At 41.6% G+C, this 22,455-nt stretch overlaps 1 protein-coding gene across 3 annotated transcripts in view; it reads right to left on the bottom strand.

Annotated features, from left to right (window-relative positions):
* Nucleotides 1–3,550: 3,550 nt before the first annotated feature.
* Nucleotides 3,551–22,455, bottom strand: part of PLCD1 (phospholipase C delta 1) — a 224,080-nt gene continuing 205,175 nt past the window's right edge. For all 3 annotated transcript variants that reach the window (XM_068235957.1, XM_068235958.1, XM_068235956.1), the window contains exons 12-15: nt 19,317–19,495; nt 11,892–12,024; nt 10,152–10,301; nt 3,551–5,545 (exon numbers count right to left, since the gene is read on the bottom strand). In XM_068235957.1, the coding sequence (XP_068092058.1) occupies nt 5,451–5,545; nt 10,152–10,301; nt 11,892–12,024; nt 19,317–19,495 (557 nt within the window). In that variant the 3' untranslated portion in view covers nt 3,551–5,450. The remainder of the gene's footprint in view (nt 5,546–10,151; nt 10,302–11,891; nt 12,025–19,316; nt 19,496–22,455) is intronic.

Here is a 22,455-nt window from a genome sequence, read left to right as displayed (position 1 = left end):
CATACTGAGGAATTACAGACAAGGGCAAAGCTGTTTGCAGGAGAAAAACAAGCAGCCTGAAACTTCAATGCATGAGAACTGCAGGGGGAAAGAAACACACAATGATCTCTTGAGATTCAAAAGGAAGGCTGTATACAGCCTGCTTGTGTATGGATGTATTTTCTATGTGTGGACATACTGTACATCAACCTACTTCCTGTTTTGGTGGCCATTTTGTTTGTTTATAAACAAACTTTTAAAAACTGTTTTTAACCACTTTTAATGCGGCGAGGAGCGGCGAAATTGTGACAGAGGGTAATAGGAGATGTCCCCTAACGCACTGGTATGTTTACTTTTGTGCGATTTTAACAATACAGATTCTCTTTAAGGAATGAAGAGATAAGAGAACTCTCTCAGGGCCCTTTTCCACTAGCAGTCGCTAGCGTTCACGCTGAACGCTAGCGATTGCTGAATCCCAATTCCGACGATTTCCCGACGTTTGCGGCCGCGATTTTGCTATGCTATGCACTGCATAGCAAAATCGCAGCAAATATCGCTCCGCCGCGCGTTCGCGTTCCCGTCAAAAACGAATCGCGGTAGTGGAAATGACCTACCGCGATTCCTATGTTAAAAAGCAAACCGTAGCGATTGTAAAATCGCTAGCGGTTTGCGACTTTACGATTCGGCCAGCGCAAACGCGCTGGTGGAAAAGGGCCCTCACTGTGTGGTGGTAAGTTTACTCTTGCCTCATCTCCAGCATGATCTTAGTGAATTGAGGCCATTGTCTTCTGGAGAGGTAAGCAATTAGCACTCATTTTATTATATTTTTTTAAATTTATATTTTAACCATGTGAGGACTGCAGTGTGAAATCCCCCCGAGTGATCAGGCCAGTTTTAGTAAAATAGTCACACAGCACACAAGTGTTCCCCCCCCCAACAGAGCTCTCTGTTGGTGGGGTCTGATGGTCCCCCAGATTTTTTTTTTTTATTTTTTTTTTAATAGTTATTGCTTTATTTTTTATAATATATTTTTTTTTATCATCTCCCCTCCCTCCCTCTCCATAGCCGGCCAACCATGGCGATCGGCTGTCATAGGCTTCTGCCCACGAGAGCCGATCGCTCTCTAAATTCCCAGGGGGACAGCCGTGTCACATGGCTGTCCCCAATACAGCGCCGCTGCTAATCACAGCGCTGTACTACCCTATTAGACAGCGTCTCCGCCGCTCGGAGAGTGAAGGCGGAGCTCCACCCCTCAAGCAGGAGATGTGCGTGCGATCTCCCACTAGCCCCATAGACGGCCGTACACGCCAACCGGCGTGGAGCGGTCCTGGGGCTGCCGCACTGCTCACGCCAATTGGCGTGGAGCAGTCGCCAAGTAGTTAAAACATTAAAACACAACACACATTGGGCGCCTCCCTCCTACCCACTACCATTCAGACTTTAAAGTCTTTTTTTTTGCAGTTTAGATGTCCTTTAATCACATGCATTTTCAGTAGAAGTACACATGCCATTTACATGGAAATCCAGAATTTCCATTTTAAACAGGTCGCTTAAAAAAATGTATTCATCCCCATCTACTCGCTAAGTAAATACATAATAAGCAAGAGTCAGAAAATAAGCCTGAAAAACCTTTTATTTGCATAGAAGGTAACCCATATATCAAGAGTAACATTTTTACACTGGATGAAGTTAAAGCAAGAAAACCCAGGATACAGGAGCTGATTCGGCAAGAAAAATGATAGTACATGCTCTTCATAAGTTTACAGGCCATATGTACATAAAACAATATTAAAAGATAACTTAACAAGACTGCGCAATGTGCAGAGTATAAAACAAAACAAGATTGCCTATGCAATGGGGCAGTCATCTGACTTTGGGAAAAGTACACCCCAAAACCAAGAACTTTACCAAAGTCCAACTCTATGTAAAACAGATAATTTAGTTTTGGCCAGAACAAAAAAAGGTTTAGAAACTATGGGGGTTGAATGCTCTGCACGCGGTAAGTGCACTGGTACTGATAGCCTCAAAGTGTAACTGAATATTTAAAAAAAAGTTTCACCTACCTGGGGCTTCTCTCAGCCCCCTGCAGCCGTCCTGTCCCGCACCAGTATTCAACGATCCTCCGTTCCTTCGCCGTGGTGCAGTTTCATCGCAAAGAAGGATAAGCATGGCCAGGGCCACGCAGGCGACTTACAAGAAACGAAACTCCACCACGGTGGGGGGAACGGAGGATCGGTCCAGGACTGCGAGGGCACAGGGTGGCTGCAGGGGGCTGAGAGAAGCTCCAGGTAAGTGAAACGCTTTTTAAAAAAAAAAAAAAAATCTTCAGTTCCGCTTTAACACACTAGCGTGCTTCTGTCCGCTTTTCAGCGACACCTCAATATTACAGGCTCATACGCATTGCTGAAAAGTGGACAGCAGCGGATAGATGTGTACTATTGTGTTCAGGCTCTTACGCCATTTGAGTAGTAAACATTGCGCAGTTAGCGCAACTCAGTACTCAGGTAATGCACGAGTTGCATAATGCTAGTTAGCATAGCAACTTGCACATCACCTAACTACAGTATGTTGCGCTAATTGCGCGTTACTCAAATGGCACAAGTACCAGTTAACTTGATATGCGAGCTCTATGCACAGCAAACTTACCAGAATTTATTGCATCCACCCCTATGACTGTTGGCATTTTCTGTATCCCCAGTTTCCTACAGCAAATGGAACGAATCTCTAACATAACTACCCTTCATACCCAAACCTAGGAGAAAGATTCTGGTTGGAGATTGGATTTAATATACATCAGATAAAAGGCACACGAGGGCTGGAAGTACAGTTGTCAGATTTAGTGTGTTTGAATAATAGATGAGTCACCTACAATCAACAAAGACACATTTGGGTTGATATAAAAGGCTGGAGAAGACCGTCAGTGTTCCAGCAAACCATATGTGATTTTTTCAGAAATGATCTGCTATTACAAGGGAACATTTTTTGTAACCCTCCTGCCCTTGATTGGGTTGCTTAAATAGTTAATACATTACAGCAGTTATGCGCACAAACCTCAATTGCTGTGATATTTGCATTTGGCTGCAGTATCACAAATCAAATGCGCTAAGGCTTCCAGCAACCCTCCCTATATTCTAATATGACCCAACAACAACCAAACTGAGCTTAGCTGAGACAATCCAGAGGTACTGCCCCTTACTGTGAAGAATGAGGTCATAAGATTGACTCCCAGGTCAAAAAATTCTAACAGCAGATAATTTTCGAAAGGAAAAACCACCCATTGTTTGATCTCTTAGGTTCTCCAACCTCAGTAATCCCTGCATGCTGTGGGCTAAAGCATAGTTTGTTATTATTGCTAAATAATATGCTAATCTATTTGTGGTCTCTGGAAGCTGCCTGTAGCCTGGTGCAGCAGTCCATCTATTCATATATAAGCCAAACATGGTGGAAGGCCTTTTGTACATGCATGTATGGATTCACTTAGTGGGGTTTACTTTTAAACCCATCTTCAATGCTGGGGAGAGTCATTCAGAAGTGCCACCACTAACATCTCCTCCCCCCCCCCCCCCCCCCCCAGGCAGGAAGCTTCATGAAAAACAACTTTTAGACCTGAAGCAGTCCGCACACAAGCAGATTGCAGGAACAGTGAAATTATTATTGTGCCATTGTATACACATGTACAGACATCTGACCGTTCACCGACCATCGTTTCGGGCCAATTAGGTCCCCTTTTTCAAGGCACAAGGCAATTAAAACATGTACGCGAAACGATCGTCGGCAGTCAGATGTCTCCACATGTGCATGTGATGGGACACTTAAAATTGCTCTGTTCCTGCAATCTGTTTGTGTGTGGACCCCTCACTGGATTGGTTGTACGTTTGGTTAAGGTTCCAGCACCATTGTTTACCTGCTCCAGTACAGGTGTGCGATTCTTACTAAGTTAGATCTGAACAAGGACGATTACACAAGAGGGACAAATTGAGGAATAATGCAAAGAACTATACAGTACATTTCAATAAAACAACAGACTGCTAGAGTTTACATTGCAAATAGGAGTAGCTCTTTAAATGTAGTTATAAATCACAGTGTATGTAGTGCATAGAAGGTGGCACATGGGATGATATCCTTATACGATACAGTGATGTCCCCCTTGTGCCAATTATAGAAAATCTATTAACAATGCTCCCAAACTTCCCAAGTCTATAGAGTGCATTCTGTTTCAGCGGGCTGCTGATCAGTAGCAGACAGAACCCATGGAAGCAGTACAGGTATAATCTGATCATAACCTGAATAGTTTATTGCCACCTCTTAGAAGATCTCCTGTAAAACAACTAACTCTATATTAACAGTGTCAGTCAGTGTCATGTATTGCACATGAGGCACAGTAATAACCTACAGGTTCAGCCTATAGCATAACTTGTATAGTAACAAGGCATCATGTGATCTAGTTAGACTAAAATAAGTAATAACTGAGCTGAATAATTCGTTTTATGCTGTCTCAGCCCAGCACTTAAGGCACATGCAAAAATTGCCACTGTGCAAAGAATTCTGGGTAATCAGTCCCAGGACTGAAGCAGGATAGCCAACTGAAACACAGGCAGTAAGGAACCGTTCAGAAACCCAACAGTTACCAATGGATAAGGTGTTCATAACCTCCAGAAAAGGAACACCGTTTAGGAGGTCAGTAATGCCCCCCCCCACCCCCATTCCATATATTCCAGTCATTAGCGGCAGGAGTCTATAGGACAACTGACCTGAGAGGGATTTAGAGGTTGCTATATTTATTTCCATTTAGACAATATCAGTTGCCTAACAGTCTTGCTGATCATTCTAGCTTCAGTAGTGTCTCAATCACACACCTGAAACAAGCATGCAGCAAATGCAGTCAAATTTAAGTCAAACATCTGATCTTCATGGTTGTTCAGTGACTAGGCAGAAGATCAGCAGGACTGCCAGGCAATGTGCATTGTTTAAAAGAAAAATATAACAGCATCCATATCCCCTCTCAGGTCAACTGTACTTTAAGATCTTGTATAAAGTCCTTCTCTACCCTTCTACTACTACCTCGAACAAAAACGATTGTCAGCAGAACGCATTAAATAAATTACTCTCAAAAAAACCCCCTTTCTGTGGTGCCATTCTCTGTTCCACCCATAGATGGCGCCACCTCCCATCTAGAGATGGCAAAGTGCTGTTTTTGCACATTCCCTTTCAGATAAATGTCAGAATTGAAACTAACTACTGCATCTCAGTTACTTACATAAAAACTAATCAATTTTCTAAAACCTCAGCAAAACGTTAAAAATTATAATACATTAACTTTTTTTTTTTTTTTTTTTATAAAAATAGGATAAACATTGCTCAACACCTTTTTTTTCCTAACAAATTAAAAAGATCTGACCTAAAAATCTACTTAAAAGAGCAGTTAAAACAAAAAAAAATAGAATAAAAAAAGAGGAGTGATGTAAACATTGTCAGCCTTTGGCGTCCCGCAGCATTAAGTGCACAAACAGAGTGGCCGAGGGGAGGAGATCGCCGTTCTTGTTCAGCAGGCGGATGTGACGGTAACCTAAGGGAAGAAGAATTAGCGGTCACTAAATGGAAATCCCACAGTTCCATTGTATTTCACTAGTAACTCTACAAAAAAATGAATCAAGACCTCAGATGTCAGAATTCTAGCAGTTTATTTATGCAGGAAAAGCTGTCATATGTGTAGGTTTTAAGTTTTAATGTTCCATGCAAAATGTAATTGTAAGGTTGGGGTACTTCTTTAAAATATTGCTCTGGGACATCTCAGCATATTCCAGACAGTGAAACTTTTATAAGATTATTTTAACTTGTAAGCTAGAAGATTGTTGACATGTACAGGTGGTCCTCTACTTACGAATGCCCGACTTACGAACGGCATAGAGTCAGCTTTTCCATGGGAACAAGCCAAAATGTTTTCTTCAAATTGGACTTGTAGTTTTTGAGAAAATAGATTTTAAAAAGTTCAAAGAAAAAACGGCATTTAAACTTGTATAAGCAGGCACAGAGGGCAGAGGTGACACAGAGGGGGACACTGGAGGCACAGGGGACAGAGATAGCACATTTTTCCGACTTGAGAACAGATTCAGGTTAAGAATGAACCTACAGTCCCTTATCTCGTTCGTTAACTGGGGACTACCTGTACTTGTTACAAGGCCGTTACAGCCAGCAGGAAAAGATAACATTTCCCAGCCAGAGAAAGTCAAAATATGAAAAAGTATAAGCAAATTGAAGTTTAATACCATTGTCTTAAGAAGCGCTGTTGCCATTTTATATTGCAGAAAGATACAATAATCAATACATTCCTTCTAAAGAAAGAAATAATTATTGTTAAACCCTATAACAACATATAATAGAATGTATTATTTTGAAATCTATTTAAATGCTGGATTCTGCCAGTAAAAGCTTGAAACACATAAGATGTGTTCCACAAAGATGTTTTGACTAGGAGTGTCCTTTGGAATGTCAAAATTTTGCAAGGTTTTTTCAATTGTCCCATATTGAGGACAATTATGCCACCTGGCAGTTTCATAGTCTTATAAAATGAATATTATTAATACTGCTTGCTATTAAAATGATTAAATGGTGACATCTGCCGGTAGAAATTATTATATTCATTTCTTCATAAGAAAGAAACATATATAGAAAATGTTATATTACATTTTAATATGCAATTATATCTTCTATATGATTAATTGTTTTTAAGAAGAATTATATAGTAAGCTTTTATTTAAATGAGTATATTAGAAGCCCTGTGTACTTCAATAAGCATTACATTACTATATATGTAGTTCACAGATTGTTTGGGTTAACATGCCCTATTTCTTGTTTGGGAAAGGACAGACACATTCCAAACAAATTAGCAGAAGAACACATCAGAAATGCGCCACAAATGACATTGTTTAATGTTTGAAAGTCCCAATGTCTGGGGCAAATAAGTCAACCAGCAGACAAGATGGCTGGTGACGTCCATGTTTAAATAAATAATAAGTAAGTGACTAGATAATCAAATGTCAGAATGTGTAAACTTACTAAACCTACGTAGATTCTCACAGTTAAGATAACTAAGGTATTCAAAACAGAAAAAGTGTTATGGGTGTTTTAAATGTCAAAGATAGCGAGTTACGCACCAAAGTTTTAGCCAATAAGAACCTGGGATTTAGGGAAATTCCAAATCAGGCAGCCATATTTCATCCAATCACTATAAAAGTAGGAGATGAAAGCTCATAGTTTTCCCTAGCCTACCAATCTCCTGAGAAGACACATGAGGCAGAAGCTACCATCCCATACGTGGTTCTACATACTGAAGAGATGACAGAGAAGGGGTAATATGCTTAATATTCTGGTGATTTACTTTATTCATTTTTCAGCATTAAGCTATGTTAAGATATTAGCAAGAAGTTTTTTGGAAGCTATTTTTTATGCTATTTCTTTAAAGAGAGTCTGAAGCGAGAATAAATCTCGCTTCAGACCTCATAGATAGCAGGGGCACGTGTGCCCCTGCTAAACCGCCGCTATCCCGCGGCTTAACGGGGGTCCCTGATCCCCCAAATCCCCTCCGTAATGCGGGGGAGCGCTTCCTGGTTGGGGCAGGGCTAACCGCCGCAGCCCTGCCCCACGCGCGTCTGTCAGCGCGTATCTCCGTCTCTCCCCCGCCCCTCTCAGTCTTCCTTCACTGAGAGGGGCGGGGGAGAGGCGGCGATGCGCCGCTGACAGACGCGACTGGAGGCAGGGCTGCAGCCGTTAGCCCTGCCTCCAGGAGCGACCAAGTCTGCGACCAAGTGTCGCAGTGGGGGGTTTGGGGGTCAAGGGACCCCCGTTTAGCGGCGCTATTGCAGCGGTTTAGCAGGGGCACACGTGCCCCTGCTAACTATGAGCTCTGAAGCGAGATTTATTCTCGCTTCAGAGTCTCTTTAAGAAGATTACTACAAGTTTTACACAGCTACTAGATACACAGCTATTAATACAGATGAGACTACTTTTGATCCTATTCTACATAACACAACTGTTATATACGTTTTTGAATGTGCTTAGAAGATTGATGATCGCTTGGCTCTAAAGCATTGATGAGATGGAATACTGTTAGAAGGAAACACTACTTGGAACTGTTCATATTTTGTATATATGCTGTATGATAAGCAAATACAATATTTTATATAAAATCATATACTGAGTGCTCTGATTCATTTCAAGGTATACCGTCAATCTATAATTACAGTTATAGAGGGTTCAGACCCCGCTATGCCGGATTTATACAATAGCTGGTCCTTTACTGAGTTAGCAATCATAAAAAAAGGCAAGAACCGCATAGGTTTTTGACAAACACAAGGACAACGTTAATGGACTTGATGAAATGTCCTACGTCTTTCCAGTCGTCTTGTCAGCTACTGCAAAGACCAGATACAATCAACCTGTCTCCATCAAATGGGTGATGAGATAGTGTCTGACATACTACAGCTGGCCATAGACTAGGTGTGTCGATCTCCAGTCCTCAAGGCATTTTTGACACAGCTCTAATTGATGGGACTGAATCGGGAAAGGTGCAGTTTATGAAGTCGAACACACTGCTCTATCCGTCAGTCCATCCTAAACACTGGCACAAATATGGCTCTCAAGGACTGGAACCATAGACTATACAATTTATTCTTGTCTAACCACAACATCATGAGAGCCTTTCTATAGAACTTGCTCAATGCCTATCCAGTCGGTTCATCTCTTTACCACACATATTTGGTATAGATGGATATGGTTGTACAATGACACTTGTGTGCATCCAACTCCGCACTGGACATCATCGCTCAGACACTTTTTCAAAGGGGATGGAGTATACAGAGGTAACATTCAAACATACCACTTCTTTATAGCATTTACTCTACTCTGTGCTTGCTGCATAATAGGAGGTAAATGCATATGCATAGTCCCAATTCCACAGGGAACTAGGCTGTGTTTATTTTTTCTAACTGTAAGGGTTAAAAATTCAGGACTCTAGATCCTAGGTTCTCAAGTACCCAGGGGGTACTTCTGATGGTTCCAGGGGGTACTCGGGGTCGATATCCTTAAACAAGAATAACAAATTTAGAGTTCCAAAAAATGATATATCTTAAACACACCAAATTAGTATTTTAGCTAATTAAAAGCAACAGTAAATGCTTGGAAATGGTTTGGAACCAATTATTATGTACTATGGTTAAATATATATTTGTCAAGGGGTACGTGTGTTAACGTTTACTATGCTAGAGGTACTTGGTGAGTACAGGGTTTTACAAGGGGTACATACTAATAAAATGTTGAGAAACACTGCTCTAGATGACAGTTTCTCTGCAGTGTAAGGATTGTTTTACATTATATGCGATTCTCTGTGTTTTTTTTTTTTGATCGCTGAAGGCTTTGAATTCCCTGACTCCGCGCTTTCTCCAATTTCCTTCCCATCATCCCAAAGACAAAAAAAAAAAAAAAACAATGACAGGACCTAAGCTCACTATAATGGTTTTCTTGCTGCATTGTGAAAAGTAGGAAGTAGTAGTAAAGAGAACTACAGTCACCTTTTCAGAATACACTTGTTATGGGTGAGGCAGGGCTTCTTGGCAAATGTAGTGGGCCACATAGCACCCGAGTCTACAGCGGCTATAGCAGCAATGCTATAGTCCGCACATGGGTAATTCGGGGATCCGGTGATTGCCGGACCAAGAATTCCTTCTCTCCCTACAGTGCCATGTATGCGGTTATGGGTGTGAAGATCATGATGGCCACACTTGTTTTAGGAGCCTTGTGATATGGGTTCCAATGTCTTAAGGGGCACCAAGGGAAGGCAAGGGAACATCAGAAGGGGCCCATCAAAGTTTGCTGGGGGGCACCATGAATTATAGTTATGCCACTGCAAAGAGGAACAACTGGAAGCAATGTTCCCATTCAAGTTGCGAATAAATAAACTTAGCATAAGGTGTTTACTTTGTAAATTCCAGATTTTATATGCTCTGTTAATTACCACTGCAGCGGGGATCCTGTGAACCGGCCACCAAGGTGGTTGTGCCCCCAAGTACATTCTTACAGGGGACAACCCAAACTATGCTTACACGGGACAAGCAGCAATCCAACTTATAAAGAAATAAAGGTTCAGGTTATAGAGGATGACTGAGCTCTGTGTATACCTAGCTGCAGACTGGTGAGTGGGGCTGTGTACTGTCCCACAAAGTCATTTCTAGACGAGACATCGTAATCCTCCACCAGGAAGCGAACCATAGCGAGGGCCGGCACATCAATCTCAAACTCATAACTCACGTTCCACGATGGATTGAATCCTGTAATGGGCAAGAAAACGAATAAGGCAATCATAAGAGGCACAATCAATACTATTATGTTAATGCAAAGCTATGCCAGTTAAATACAGGCATAATCAACATTTAAGTGGCAAGATATTACACAGTGCTATAAAATAATAGCATGTGCAAATGGCAAACTCTGCTAAAGTTGCATTCAGCAGTCTTACCTTGTGAGAGGGAAAGGGAGACTGGATACAACAGGCAGAGGAGGTGGATATATGGCTGAACATTGGATACAGCAGGCAGAGAAGGTGGATCTAAGGCTGGACATTGGATACAGCAGGCAGAGAAGGTGGAACTATGATTAGACATTGGATACAACAGGCAGATGTGAGGTGGAACTATGGCTGGACATTGGATACAACAGGCAGAAGAGGTGGATCTATGGCTGTTCAGTGGATACAACAGGCAGATTAAGTGGAACTATGGCTGGTCATTGCATACAACAGGCAGATGAAGTGGAACTATGGCTGGTCATTGGAAACAGCAGGTAGAGGAGGTGGAACTATGGCTGTTTATCGGATACAACAGGCAGAGGAGGCTGAACTATAGCTTGACATTGGATACAACAGGTAGGGGTGATGGAACTATGGCTGCACATTGGATACAACAGGTAGAGGAGGTGGAACTATGGCTGGTCATTGTATACAAACGGCAGAGGAGGTGGAAATATGGCCTGACATTGGATACAAGAAGCTGAGAGGGTGGAACTATGATTGGACATTGGATACAACAGGCAGGGGAGGTGGAACTATGGTTGTATATTGGATACAACAAGCCAAGGAGGATGAACTATGGCTGTATATTCGATACATATTCAATAAGAGTTGAGGAAGTAGAACTATGGTAGGACATTGGATACAACAGGCTGAGGAGGTGGAACTATTATTGTACATTGGATACAACAGGCAGATGAGGTGGAACTATGGCTGTTCAGTGGATACAACAGGCAGATGAAGTGGAACTATGGCTGGTCATTGGAAACAGCAGATAGAGAAGGTGGAACTATGGCTGTTTATTGGATACAACAGGCAGAGGAAGCTGAACTATAGCTTGACATTGGATACAACAGGTAGGGGTGGTAGAACTATGGCTGGAGATTGTATACAACAGGTAAAGGAGTGGAACTATGGCTGCAAATTAGATACAACAGGTAGAGGAGGTGGAACTGTGGCTGGTCATTGGATACAACAGGCAGAGGAGGTGAAACTATGGCTTGACATTGGATACAAGAAGCTGAGAGGGTGGAACTATGATTGGACATTGGATACAACAGGCAGGGGAGGTGGAACTATGGTTGTATATTGGATACAGCAAGCCAAGGAGAATGAACTATGGCTGTATATTCGATACATATTCAATAAGAGCTGAGGAAATAGAACTATGGTAGGGCAATGGATACAACAGGCAGAGGAGGTTGAACATTGATTTGTTTTGTCAAATTGCTTGAGGGGGAGTGACATCTCTCAATATACTAGATCTTTCTGACAAGGAAAATCTAAACAATGTATGCAGATTAATACTTTGCTTGACCTGGTCTGGAAATGGATTATTAGGTGTTAGGTTTACCATTGTTTTCAACAACTACAGTCTGCTTCTTGTCATTGTCTCGAGCCACTCCTAAGATTTCTATGGAAACAAATGGGTCCACTATGGAAGACTTCTTCTTGTTCAGCTTTGGCAGTTGTTGTCCTGAAATCACCTGAACAAAGATGAAACTGCCCCGTTATTTTTCTGTATGAATGAAATAAGTGAAGACTGCCAAACTTTAAACTTTACCACACATTACAGGTATGAGTGAATTGCAATTGCTGAGAACTATAATACCTAGTGCACACGTTCAATTTTGCCAATCACTGACCAATTTTCCCACCTCCATATAGTATGAGGGTTTACCCTCACAATCTGCCCATAGTAGTATTATTGATTTATATAGCCCCAACAAATTCTGTGGTGCTGTACAACGTAAGAAACAAACATGGGGTACAAAACAATTAAGACAATGGTATTGAATATCTGTTGACCCACATACTACATGGAGGTGGGAAAATTGGTCAGGGATTGGTTACTCAAAATTGAAGGTGTGTACGAGGCTTTTACTCTTTTTTTTGTATTACTGTAATAATATATTTGTAAAAGGTTTCTGGCTGCTCCTTCAGCAATAAACCCTGACAGATAATACATAAAAACATTGTGTGGGACAATAACTGACTCCAATATGATGTAGCAGGATTAATGAGCAGTATATTGCTAACATTTTGAACATTTTGACCTAGTGTCTGGATTTTGGTTATTTCAATGGACAGGCAACGACTTGTGGCACTTGAAGAGGACTTTTAGGACCCTGCGCTTTTGGACTTAGGACATTTTTTTGTTCTCATGTGGGGCACTTAAACTGTTAAAATCTGTCAGAAAGTAGGAAATCTATCAACTGCAACCGCTGGGCCCTAGGAGTGGGCAGGACCGTGCCCAGGCAGAGGCGAAAGAGGCTCCAGCCTCAGGGCGCAGTGTAGGAGGGGGCGCACAACTCACTCCACTATCACTCCCCTATTGTGTTTGAAGCAGAGAGACATAAGAAAAGGTGATACATAGTGGACCACCTATAAGATCTCTTGGATAGGAAGAATATACACCTTAAAAATGAACATACTCCCTAGATTGCTTTATCTCTTTGAAACTCTCCCAACCTCTGTTCCCTCCTCTCAGCTGTCAAAGCTACAAACAGCCTTTTCTAAATTTATTTGGAACCATAAACTACTGAGACTTTATTTGGAACCATAAACTACCGATACTACTATCAGGCAGCTCACCTCCGCCAGCTGAGAGAATGGTCCAAACTTAAAGTTGATACCAAATGGGGTCTCATTGAAGCTATTAGTTTACTCCCTACCTCCCTGATATGGTCAAACCCTTCACCTAAGCTACCCCCAGCTCAACTTCTCCCCAATTTAAACTTCACCCTCCAAATTTGGTGTTCAACGGTTACTACAGCCAATTTAAGATCCTCGCCTTCCCCATTAACACCAATCTTGGGTAATCCTGCCTTCCCCCCTGGAATGTCTAGAGACTATGTCCAGATGGTATAATCACATTTTTTTTTAACCTTCATGACTGGTCAGACCCCCTCACTGGTCTAATGCTGACTAGGTCTGCTTTGGAAGATAAACTGCCCTCTACACCTTTATACACGTTAGAACACAATCAAATAAGGCACTTTCTTCATTTCTTGTTATGAGACTCACCCTCACTAACTCCTTTTGAGCATATATGTGATTCTAAGGGTTACCAGAAAGGCTTGATCTCTCATATTTATACTCTCTTACATACTAAATCTGGCCTCTATACCCCTGATCACCCATTTATGTCCAAATGGGCTACAGCCTTATCCCAACCTATACAATTAAGCGATTAGGAGGAGATCTGGGTAAATGCTAAGCACTCCTCTATGTGTATACAGATAAGAGAGAACATATATAAGGTTATGTTCAGGTGGTACCTTACTCCAGACAGGTTGTCGAAAATATACCTAGGTTCTTCTCACCTCTGTTGGAAAGGCTGTGATGAAAAATGAAGTATAGACAAGGCCGGATTTAGGCCTAGGCCACGGCCTAGGGCACTACAGGAGCAAGGGCACCTCTGCAGCAGACTAAACTGGTGCAGTATTTGCAAGCTTGCAAATGCTGCAATGCAGGGAGCTCTAGTGAGCGCCTAATCTCCCCGCTGCCAGCCACCTCTGCAGCAGCCACCTTGTCTGTCTGTGCACGTTGGCATTGTGGCGGGCGGCTACGGACTTGGGTAGCATTGGAGACGGAAGGGAAGAGGAAACTTCTGCACTGGAGACGAGCAGAGAAGTGAGTGACAATGATGCCTGCTGCAGTGTAGAGACGAGCTGTCCTGAAAGGGGGCGAGTGGGAAAGGGAGGGATTAAGGGAGTCATCTGGCTAACTATACTAGAGTGAAAGAAGGGAGGGGTCATCTGGCTACCTATACTGGAAGGGGGTCATCTGGCTACCTATACTGGAAGGGGGTCATCAGGCTACCTATACTGGAAGGGGGTCATCAGGCTACCTATACTGGAAGGGGGTCATCAGGCTACCTATACTGGAAGGGGGTCATCAGGCTACCTATACTGGAAGGGGGTCATCAGGCTACCTATACTAGAGGGAAGGAGGAGTGGTCATATGGCTACCTATACTGAAGGGAGAGGCTGGTGGTAACATTGGCCTTGGGCAGTAAAGAGTACAAATCCGGCCCTGAGTATAGAACATATTTTCTGGTATTGCCCAATGATTTCCTCATTATGGTCTGAAGTTCAACACCTTATTCTGTCAATAACTGGAGTTTCAGTTCCTTTTGATCCCCTTTACATGGTTCTAGGCAAACCCCCTCTGGATACTCCTAGACACACTGTACGTTTAATTTCTCATATTTTAACAGCTGCATGTCTGACGATAGCTTCATTTTGGAAAAATATTGCCTCTCCAGCCTTACTTGATAGAATGGACCAATAAGATGGAACAAATGACAGCATCCCTGAGAGGTACTGAATCTCATTTTCATAAGGTCTGGAACCCTTGGACCCTAATCTCCCCTGACCTTATGCCCTTAGCTCCTTCCTACCACCACAATTCCTTCATCGACTATGCTTAGCCTTATATGGAGGAGGTTAGACCATATTTGATGTTCATTTTTAAAAAAAAATCTTTTTTGATATCTCCTAAAATTCCTCAATAGATACTCCGTATAACCAATACTAAACCTTTAAGCCCCTGCCTTCATTCACATTAACCTCTCTACCACATGGAGGTCATTGGTTTATCTCCTTTGCCCTTCATATATTGACCTTACTATCCTTATTCATCGATCCTTGGTGTGATCCCCTACGTTTCTTCCCACCCTCATTAGTTCCTAAGTTATTATTGAACTTTTCAAACTCAGTTTAGTTTGTTTTCTCTTATCTTATGTTTGCAGCTCTGCAGGCTGAACAGGACTATATATATATATATCCTCTACTTATCGATAGTAATGTATACTCTCTAGCTTCTTACTACCAGATCCCTAACTGCTATTGAATTTTAATCTCTGTAACAGCTGACTACTTATATGCTTTTTGTTACTGGATTCAACCTTATATGTGCCATCAATCCTGTTCTTTATTGTTATAACTACTTATTATTGCATACTCTGTATCTGCTATGAGAAACCTTCAATAGATATTAGTAAAACAAAAAAAAGAAAGAAAAGGGGATACGTGACAGTGACTTCAAGCCAGATAACTAGATATTAAGGTGTTGGGGGCCCTGGGGCTCCTGTTAATCTAATAGCAATCATCGTGTGATGGCTGGGGTGGGAAGGAGGGAGGGGCACACTTTGGTGTCTCAGCCTTGGGACCTTGTCCCGGTTTTGGGAATAGGGTATCTTGTGAGGGAAAAAAAGCTGATGGTAGAGGATGATAGCGTTATCTGGAGAGATATTATGTACAAAAAGTAAGAGTCTTACCTTGCTGTACTAAAAGGATAACCATACTTACATTTATATAAATGCCTTTATAAAACAGAAAGTAGTGTCCATTATTCAGCTTTATGAGCGCAAGAGAGATCTCACATAATTCATAACTGCTGAATGTGCAAATCATCCCTTTATGTCCCTAAAGGTGGCCACGAACGGTCCAATTACTAGCAAAAAATCGTTTGAGCGATCAGGTTGTAACTAATCTCTGTTAATGGGCACAATCAATTACATAGGATTATAAAATCAGTCGTCCAAACCAAAATTTGGATTTTTCTTGTTGGTTGTGATAGAAAGGAAGCAAAGATTGGTTCGTCGATGGTGTAGTGAACGATTTCACTTCCGATCAGAATTTGATTGCTCGAACGATTTTTCGCTAGAAATTGGATAGTTAGTGGCCACCTTAACAGCTAGACCAGCGCTGGGCAAACTACGGCCCGTGGGCCGTATCAGGCTATAAATCCGGCCTGCCGATAGGCAGTGGATACATCACCTATGCCCCCACGGTGTCGCGATAACAGTTGTTTAAAACTCACCTGATCGCCAATTCCAGGGTCACACCTCCATGGCAACACAATGCCACGTGACGCCGTAAGGATGTGCCAGTGCATTACACGTTAGCAGCCAGCAAGTAATATGCTGGCATGTCCTGCTGGTGTGTCATAACACGTGTCACGTGACTTCTTGTGGCCATAGAGATCCTGCTACCTGCGAGTAAGTGAGTTTTAACCCTTTGTATCCTCCTGCTCGCAACTTTGCAGGGAGGGAGGGAAGCATTTTAGGGATGCGGGCCGGGCAGCGCAAAGTTTACTCAGCTCCGAGCTAGACTCATATCCTGACCCACTGGTGTGCAGTGTCCCTATTCATATTAGAGCAATACTAATCCAGCATGCATACAGCTGTTTCAGTCTGGTTAGTCCTTATCAGTTCAAGGCATGGATTGATACGACTATGAGGGAAGATTTATTAATCTATGCTTTGCACAGATGCAGCGGTGAAACTACAGGGGAGCAGCTCCTGCGATCACAGGGGGGCCCAGAGCTGTAACAGGCCCCCACTGCGACTTCACTTTTGTGGCCACACTTGTTATGAGTGTGAAGATTATGACCCTTGCAAGATGGGCCCCCAGGCTGTGAGGGTCACCAGTGGTAGGCAAGGGAAGGGGTGTGATCACTGGGTGGTCCCATCAAAGTTTTGCTGGAAGGGGGGTGCATGATTTGTAGTTACACCACTGCACGGATGAGGTTCAACCGGGGATTAGAACTGCACTGTAAAATTAATAGGCTACTGTCACTGTGTATAAAGTGTAAACTTTCACCATCTACTGTATGTATGTATGTATGTATGTATGTATGTATCTACTGTATGTATGTATGTATCTACTGTATGTATGTATGTATGTATGTATCTACTGTATGTATGTATGTATGTATGTATCTACTGTATGTATGTATGTATGTATGTATCTACTGTATGTATGTATGTATATATGTATCTACTGTATGTATGTATATATGTATCTACTGTATGTATGTATGTATGTATGTATGTATGTATGTATGTATGTATCTACTGTATGTATGTATGTATCTACTGTATGTATGTGTGTATGTATGTATCTACTGTATGTATGTATGTATCTACTGTATGTATGTATGTATCTACTGTATGTATGTATGTATGTATGTATGTATGTATGTATGTATGTATCTACTGTATGTATGTATGTATGTATGTATGTATCTACTGTATGTATGTATGTATGTATCTACTGTATGTATGTATGTATGTATGTATGTATGTATGTATCTACTGTATGTATGTATGTATGTATGTATGTATGTATGTATGTATGTATGTATGAAGCTTGTGAAGGGACCAAAAATTGAAGCGGTTTTAATCAAGGGCAGCATAGTAGTGTAGTGGTTAGCGCTCTCGACCTTGCAGCGCTGAGTCGCATGTTCAAATCCCAGCCCGGGCACCATCTGCACAGAGTTCGTATGTTCTCCCCATGTCTGTGTGGGTTTCCTGCGGGTACTCAGATTTCCTCCCACATCCCAAAAACACACAGATACGTTAATTAGCTTCCCCCTAAAAATTGCCCCTAGACTACAATACATACACTACTACACAATACATACATAGACATAGGACTATGGCAGGGATTAGATTGTGAGCCCCTCTGATTGTGAGCCCCTCTGCGTAAAATGTCGGCGCTATGTAAGTCCTAAATAATAATAATAATAATAATAATAATAATGGTAGTGTTGGTGATACTGTAATACGAATGGTAAGGGCACCCATTAAACACAATAAACAGGAGAAACTTTTTATAACCGATTACCTCTGGGCACCTCTGTCTTTTGGGACCGCCGTAAGTCTGATGTGGCGCATATTATATGTCACGCCTTACCGCAGTCCCTATCACTGTTCCTGGAGGAAGTAAACCCAGCTGTCATGTGACAGCCGAGCTACCTCCCATCTTTCAGGAGCCGGTTTCACAGTGAGCCAATCACAGTGATCAGGAAGGGAAACAAATAGAAAAAAGTAGTCAGTCCTTAAAAGGACCAAATAACTTAAAGGGAATCTGAAGTAAAAATAAACTTATGATAAAATAATTTGGATGTGTAGTACAGCTAAGAAATAAAACATGAGCAGCAGAGATATGAGTCTAATATTGTTTCCAGTACAGGAAGAGTTAAGAAACTCCAGTTATCAATGCAAAAGAGCCACTGATCTCTCAGACTTTCAAAGTCGCAGAGAGTTCCGTCTTCTGAAGATTATTATCTCAAGTGTCTAACTGTATTTTGTTTTTTCTGCAGAGGAATGTTCAAAAGTTCACTAGCCTGCTCTGTAAAATCATTTAGAATGCTGAGTAGTGTGTAAACTGCAAATATTAGAGAATAATGCAATGTTATTAAAAAAAACAAAACTATAAAACTGAAAATAAAAATATGAGACTATTTTCTTTGCTACTAATCTTCTAGTAGTTATCCGTACTACACAACCAATTCATTATATCATAATTTTGTTTTTGCTTCAGTGTCACTTTAATGCTTGGTACACACTGAGATTTTATGGCCGATTTACTGTTAGATCGCATATTTCCAACATGTTCGATTCGCTTTCCGATCGATTTCGATTTAACTGTAATAGGAACTGTAATAGGAACTGTAATAGGAAATCGATCGAAAAGCAAATCGGACATGATAATCGATCTGACAGTAAATCGGCCAGAAAATCTCATAGTGTGTACCCAGCATTAAGGAGGAAGTAGTCAACCGCTCTTCCCCACATACAAGAGAATCACCTAAAGAAGTTATTCTTCATGATTACATCAGATCTTAGCAGAACAGAGGAATCATATATAGAAGAAATTACTGACCTTAAACAAGATGTTCTACATCTGTGACACTGGACAAATAAAGTGAATACGACATACCGAAGCGTCATATAGAAAGTAGTTGAAGATGGTACATAACTTACCATGACATTGAACTTTTTAGGTGTCCACCACTCTCCATCTTGAATAGACTTTGGGTTGAATTTAGACTGCCGGTGACAGAGGAATGATGGTTTTAGCACATAGCCACATTGGCCATTATCCTGGAATTTGCCCTGGTACAAATCCATCTCTGTTCCCGATGTCTGGAAGTTCAACGCCACTGAAAAGTAAAACCAACAATTCATGAGCTTTCAGCTTCTACACTACCCATCAGTCATGTTATGGCCTAGATTTACCGTACTCCTTTTTGGTGTTCTTTTAGGAGCAACAAAATAAAAAGACCCTGGCTCAACTGACCTGATGGGGACTTTAAATTGGACCTCTTGTTCAAAAACAAAACCCACACTATCAATACAGGCAGAAGAAGCTATAAAAGAGTAGCAATAAAAATTAAGGACTAACCATTTATTGCCATAAACTTCAGGTTGTGTTGGTTAGCCACACTTCCTTTCTGAAAAACTGCCATGGCAATTTTCTGCCACTGCCAACTCTGCTAAGAGATTGTGTCATCTCTGGTTGGGAGGTGCCTCATAGTGTGGCCTGAGGCTTACTCTGCTTGTACCTGTACCACTGCGGGAAAGGTGAAGAGAGAAGCAGTGCAGTGCTAGCCACAGTATAACACCAGAGCTGCCTGGATCCTTCCCTGCTGCTTAATAAAGTATTAGCCAATAGCCATTGCATAGTACTGTATATACTTGCATATAAGCCTAACTTTTCAGCACAAAATGTGTGCTGAAACTTTATCCCCTCAGCTTATATGCGAGTCAGTGGAGCAGAATGAATGGTGGAGCAGGTTTTGCTACTGGCAGAGGAGTGTAAGGATCTTGTACTATTGATTTTGCTCTTACCAGCTGGCTCCCTGCTGTGTCCATGCCCTCATCCGTGTCATCTTGACACAGCTGTATCATTGTTGGGGCACATCTGGCTATGGGGAGAGGGAATGACTTCTACTGGGAGCACATCTGGCTACTATGGCAAGGGGAGGGGGCTTATATGCGAGTCAATGACTTGTTCCTGGTTTCTGAGGGGAAAGTGGGTACCTCGGCTTATACGCGGGTCGGCTTATATGCGAGTATATACGGGTAAGTGCCAATCTGGCTCTTTTTCACTTTGGAATTCATAGCTGTGTGTCACTCACCGCCCTGTAAGCCCCTAAACTGCAGGTTGCAAGTCTGACTGAACCAACACTTTTATTTATATAAGGAACCAGTACTGAAAGAAATATTGAGGCTACCATTACTGACCCAGTTCTACCACCTTGTGAGAAAAAAGATATATAGCAGAAAATATTTTTGAAGAGAGAAAAAAGTTTCAAGATCTTAAATTTTAATGTAATGTGTTTTACATTAAAAATTAAGATCATCTTGAAACTTTTTTGTCTCTTCAAAAATATTTTCTGCTATATATCCTTGTTCTCACATGGTTATATTATTGGTGTTGTGGCACACCATTAAAGTGAACCAGAGACAAAGCACCCTCATGTATTTTACAATATATATCAGTGGGAACATTAGAGAAAACACCTACCCTGCTCTCTGTTTCATTCTTCACTGCTCAGCCTGCTTGTTACATCCCTGATAAAATCCCTGACTGAGCATTCAGTCTGGCTTTGCTCAGGAATCATTATACGGTAGCGGAGTCTGTCTTTTCAAGCCCAAGCCTGTCCCTTTCTTACTCTGCTATAATGACTCAGCTATAATAATGCCTGAGCAAAGCCAGACTGAATGCTGAGTCGGGGATTTTAGGGGCTGCTAACAAGCAAGCTGAGCAGTGAATAATGAAACAGAGAGCAGGGTAGGTGTTTCCTCTAATGTTCCCACTCATATATATGGTAAAATACATGAGGGTGCTTAGTCTTTGGTTCACTTTAAGGATATGGTTTTTGGTCTCCCAGTTTTCTCAATTCCAGTTCTACCACCTGCCAGGTTCTCAGCCTGATTTTTTGGCTTCAGTATTAAGATACTACAGAGGAGATCTTCAGGCACTATAAGTGATCACTGGAACCTTGCCTGGATTTATTACAGGTGGTCTATTAGGTAATAAAGTGACAAAGTTTGTCAGTAACCCTTGCAGTGGTCTGCAGTGGACCCAGGTGAGGGTTATGGACAGACTAACGTAAATGCCATGTTCTGATACTGATTTTCCACACCATTTTAGGAGACCCTGAAAGCAACATGCTGCTTCCAGGGTTGCTTACAGCCACGTCTCTGTGCCCCCCCTGAGGGGGACAGTTAAGTGACAAGACAATCTACTCTGTACAGCGCTGCGGAAGATGGCGCTATATAAATACTAAATAATAATGTTGATAATTAACTGTTATATTAGAGAGCTGTGGAGTATTACGAAGTTTGAAGATGATGTTATGATGGGCCTGATTGATGTACCCCCACAAACGCTTTGTAGAAGCACAAGTAGCTCAGGGCAATTCTACTGGTACTAGAGCCAGGGAAATAATTAGCGCAACAGGCGTTCTCTAATTGCAAAAAGTGCACTACTCCCCTGGCGTCGGTACCGGTACCTGCGCACAGCAAATCTTCCGGGTGGTGCGGCCATCAGGCCATACACATTAGAAGCTTGCGCTAAATCTTATCGTTAGCCAATAAATGGTGTCATCCCATTTAAAGATCTTCTGTGCGCTTTAAAGTGGTCTGAAACTCCAACATAACATTCAATAAAAATGCGTTTTCCTACTTTTTGTTACTCAAACAGTTATCATATTTGCTTTTGTACCCAAGTAATATTGTCTGTTTACAAATTACAAGTTTCCAAAGTGCATTGCATTTTAATCAAACTTCTTTTTACTATATATTAACATCTTCTAATGAGCTTTTCTGAACTGTGTGTGTGTGTCTGAAGCACAGAGAGCTCATTTCCACTTGTTACACTGTGTTTACACTCATCGTTACAAGATTGGAATGTAATCAAAGATACTGTTATCTACAGTTTGGATGCGGATTGAAGCTGAATAGCAGGACAAAGTGCTTTTGTTAAACAATTTCATGTTTATGTTCTGCTAAAAAAAATTCTGGGATAGTAGCTTTCAAGCTGTGAGGAATCTTTTAGAGCAAATTAGAAATGCTGGCTTTCAGACCACTTTAAGTGAAACTGTATTACCTGTAA

The sequence above is a fragment of the Hyperolius riggenbachi genome, chromosome 5 (assembly GCF_040937935.1).
Source record: "Hyperolius riggenbachi isolate aHypRig1 chromosome 5, aHypRig1.pri, whole genome shotgun sequence".
Classification (NCBI taxonomy): domain Eukaryota; kingdom Metazoa; phylum Chordata; class Amphibia; order Anura; family Hyperoliidae; genus Hyperolius; species Hyperolius riggenbachi.
This window is presented reverse-complemented; position numbering and strand designations above follow the sequence as displayed.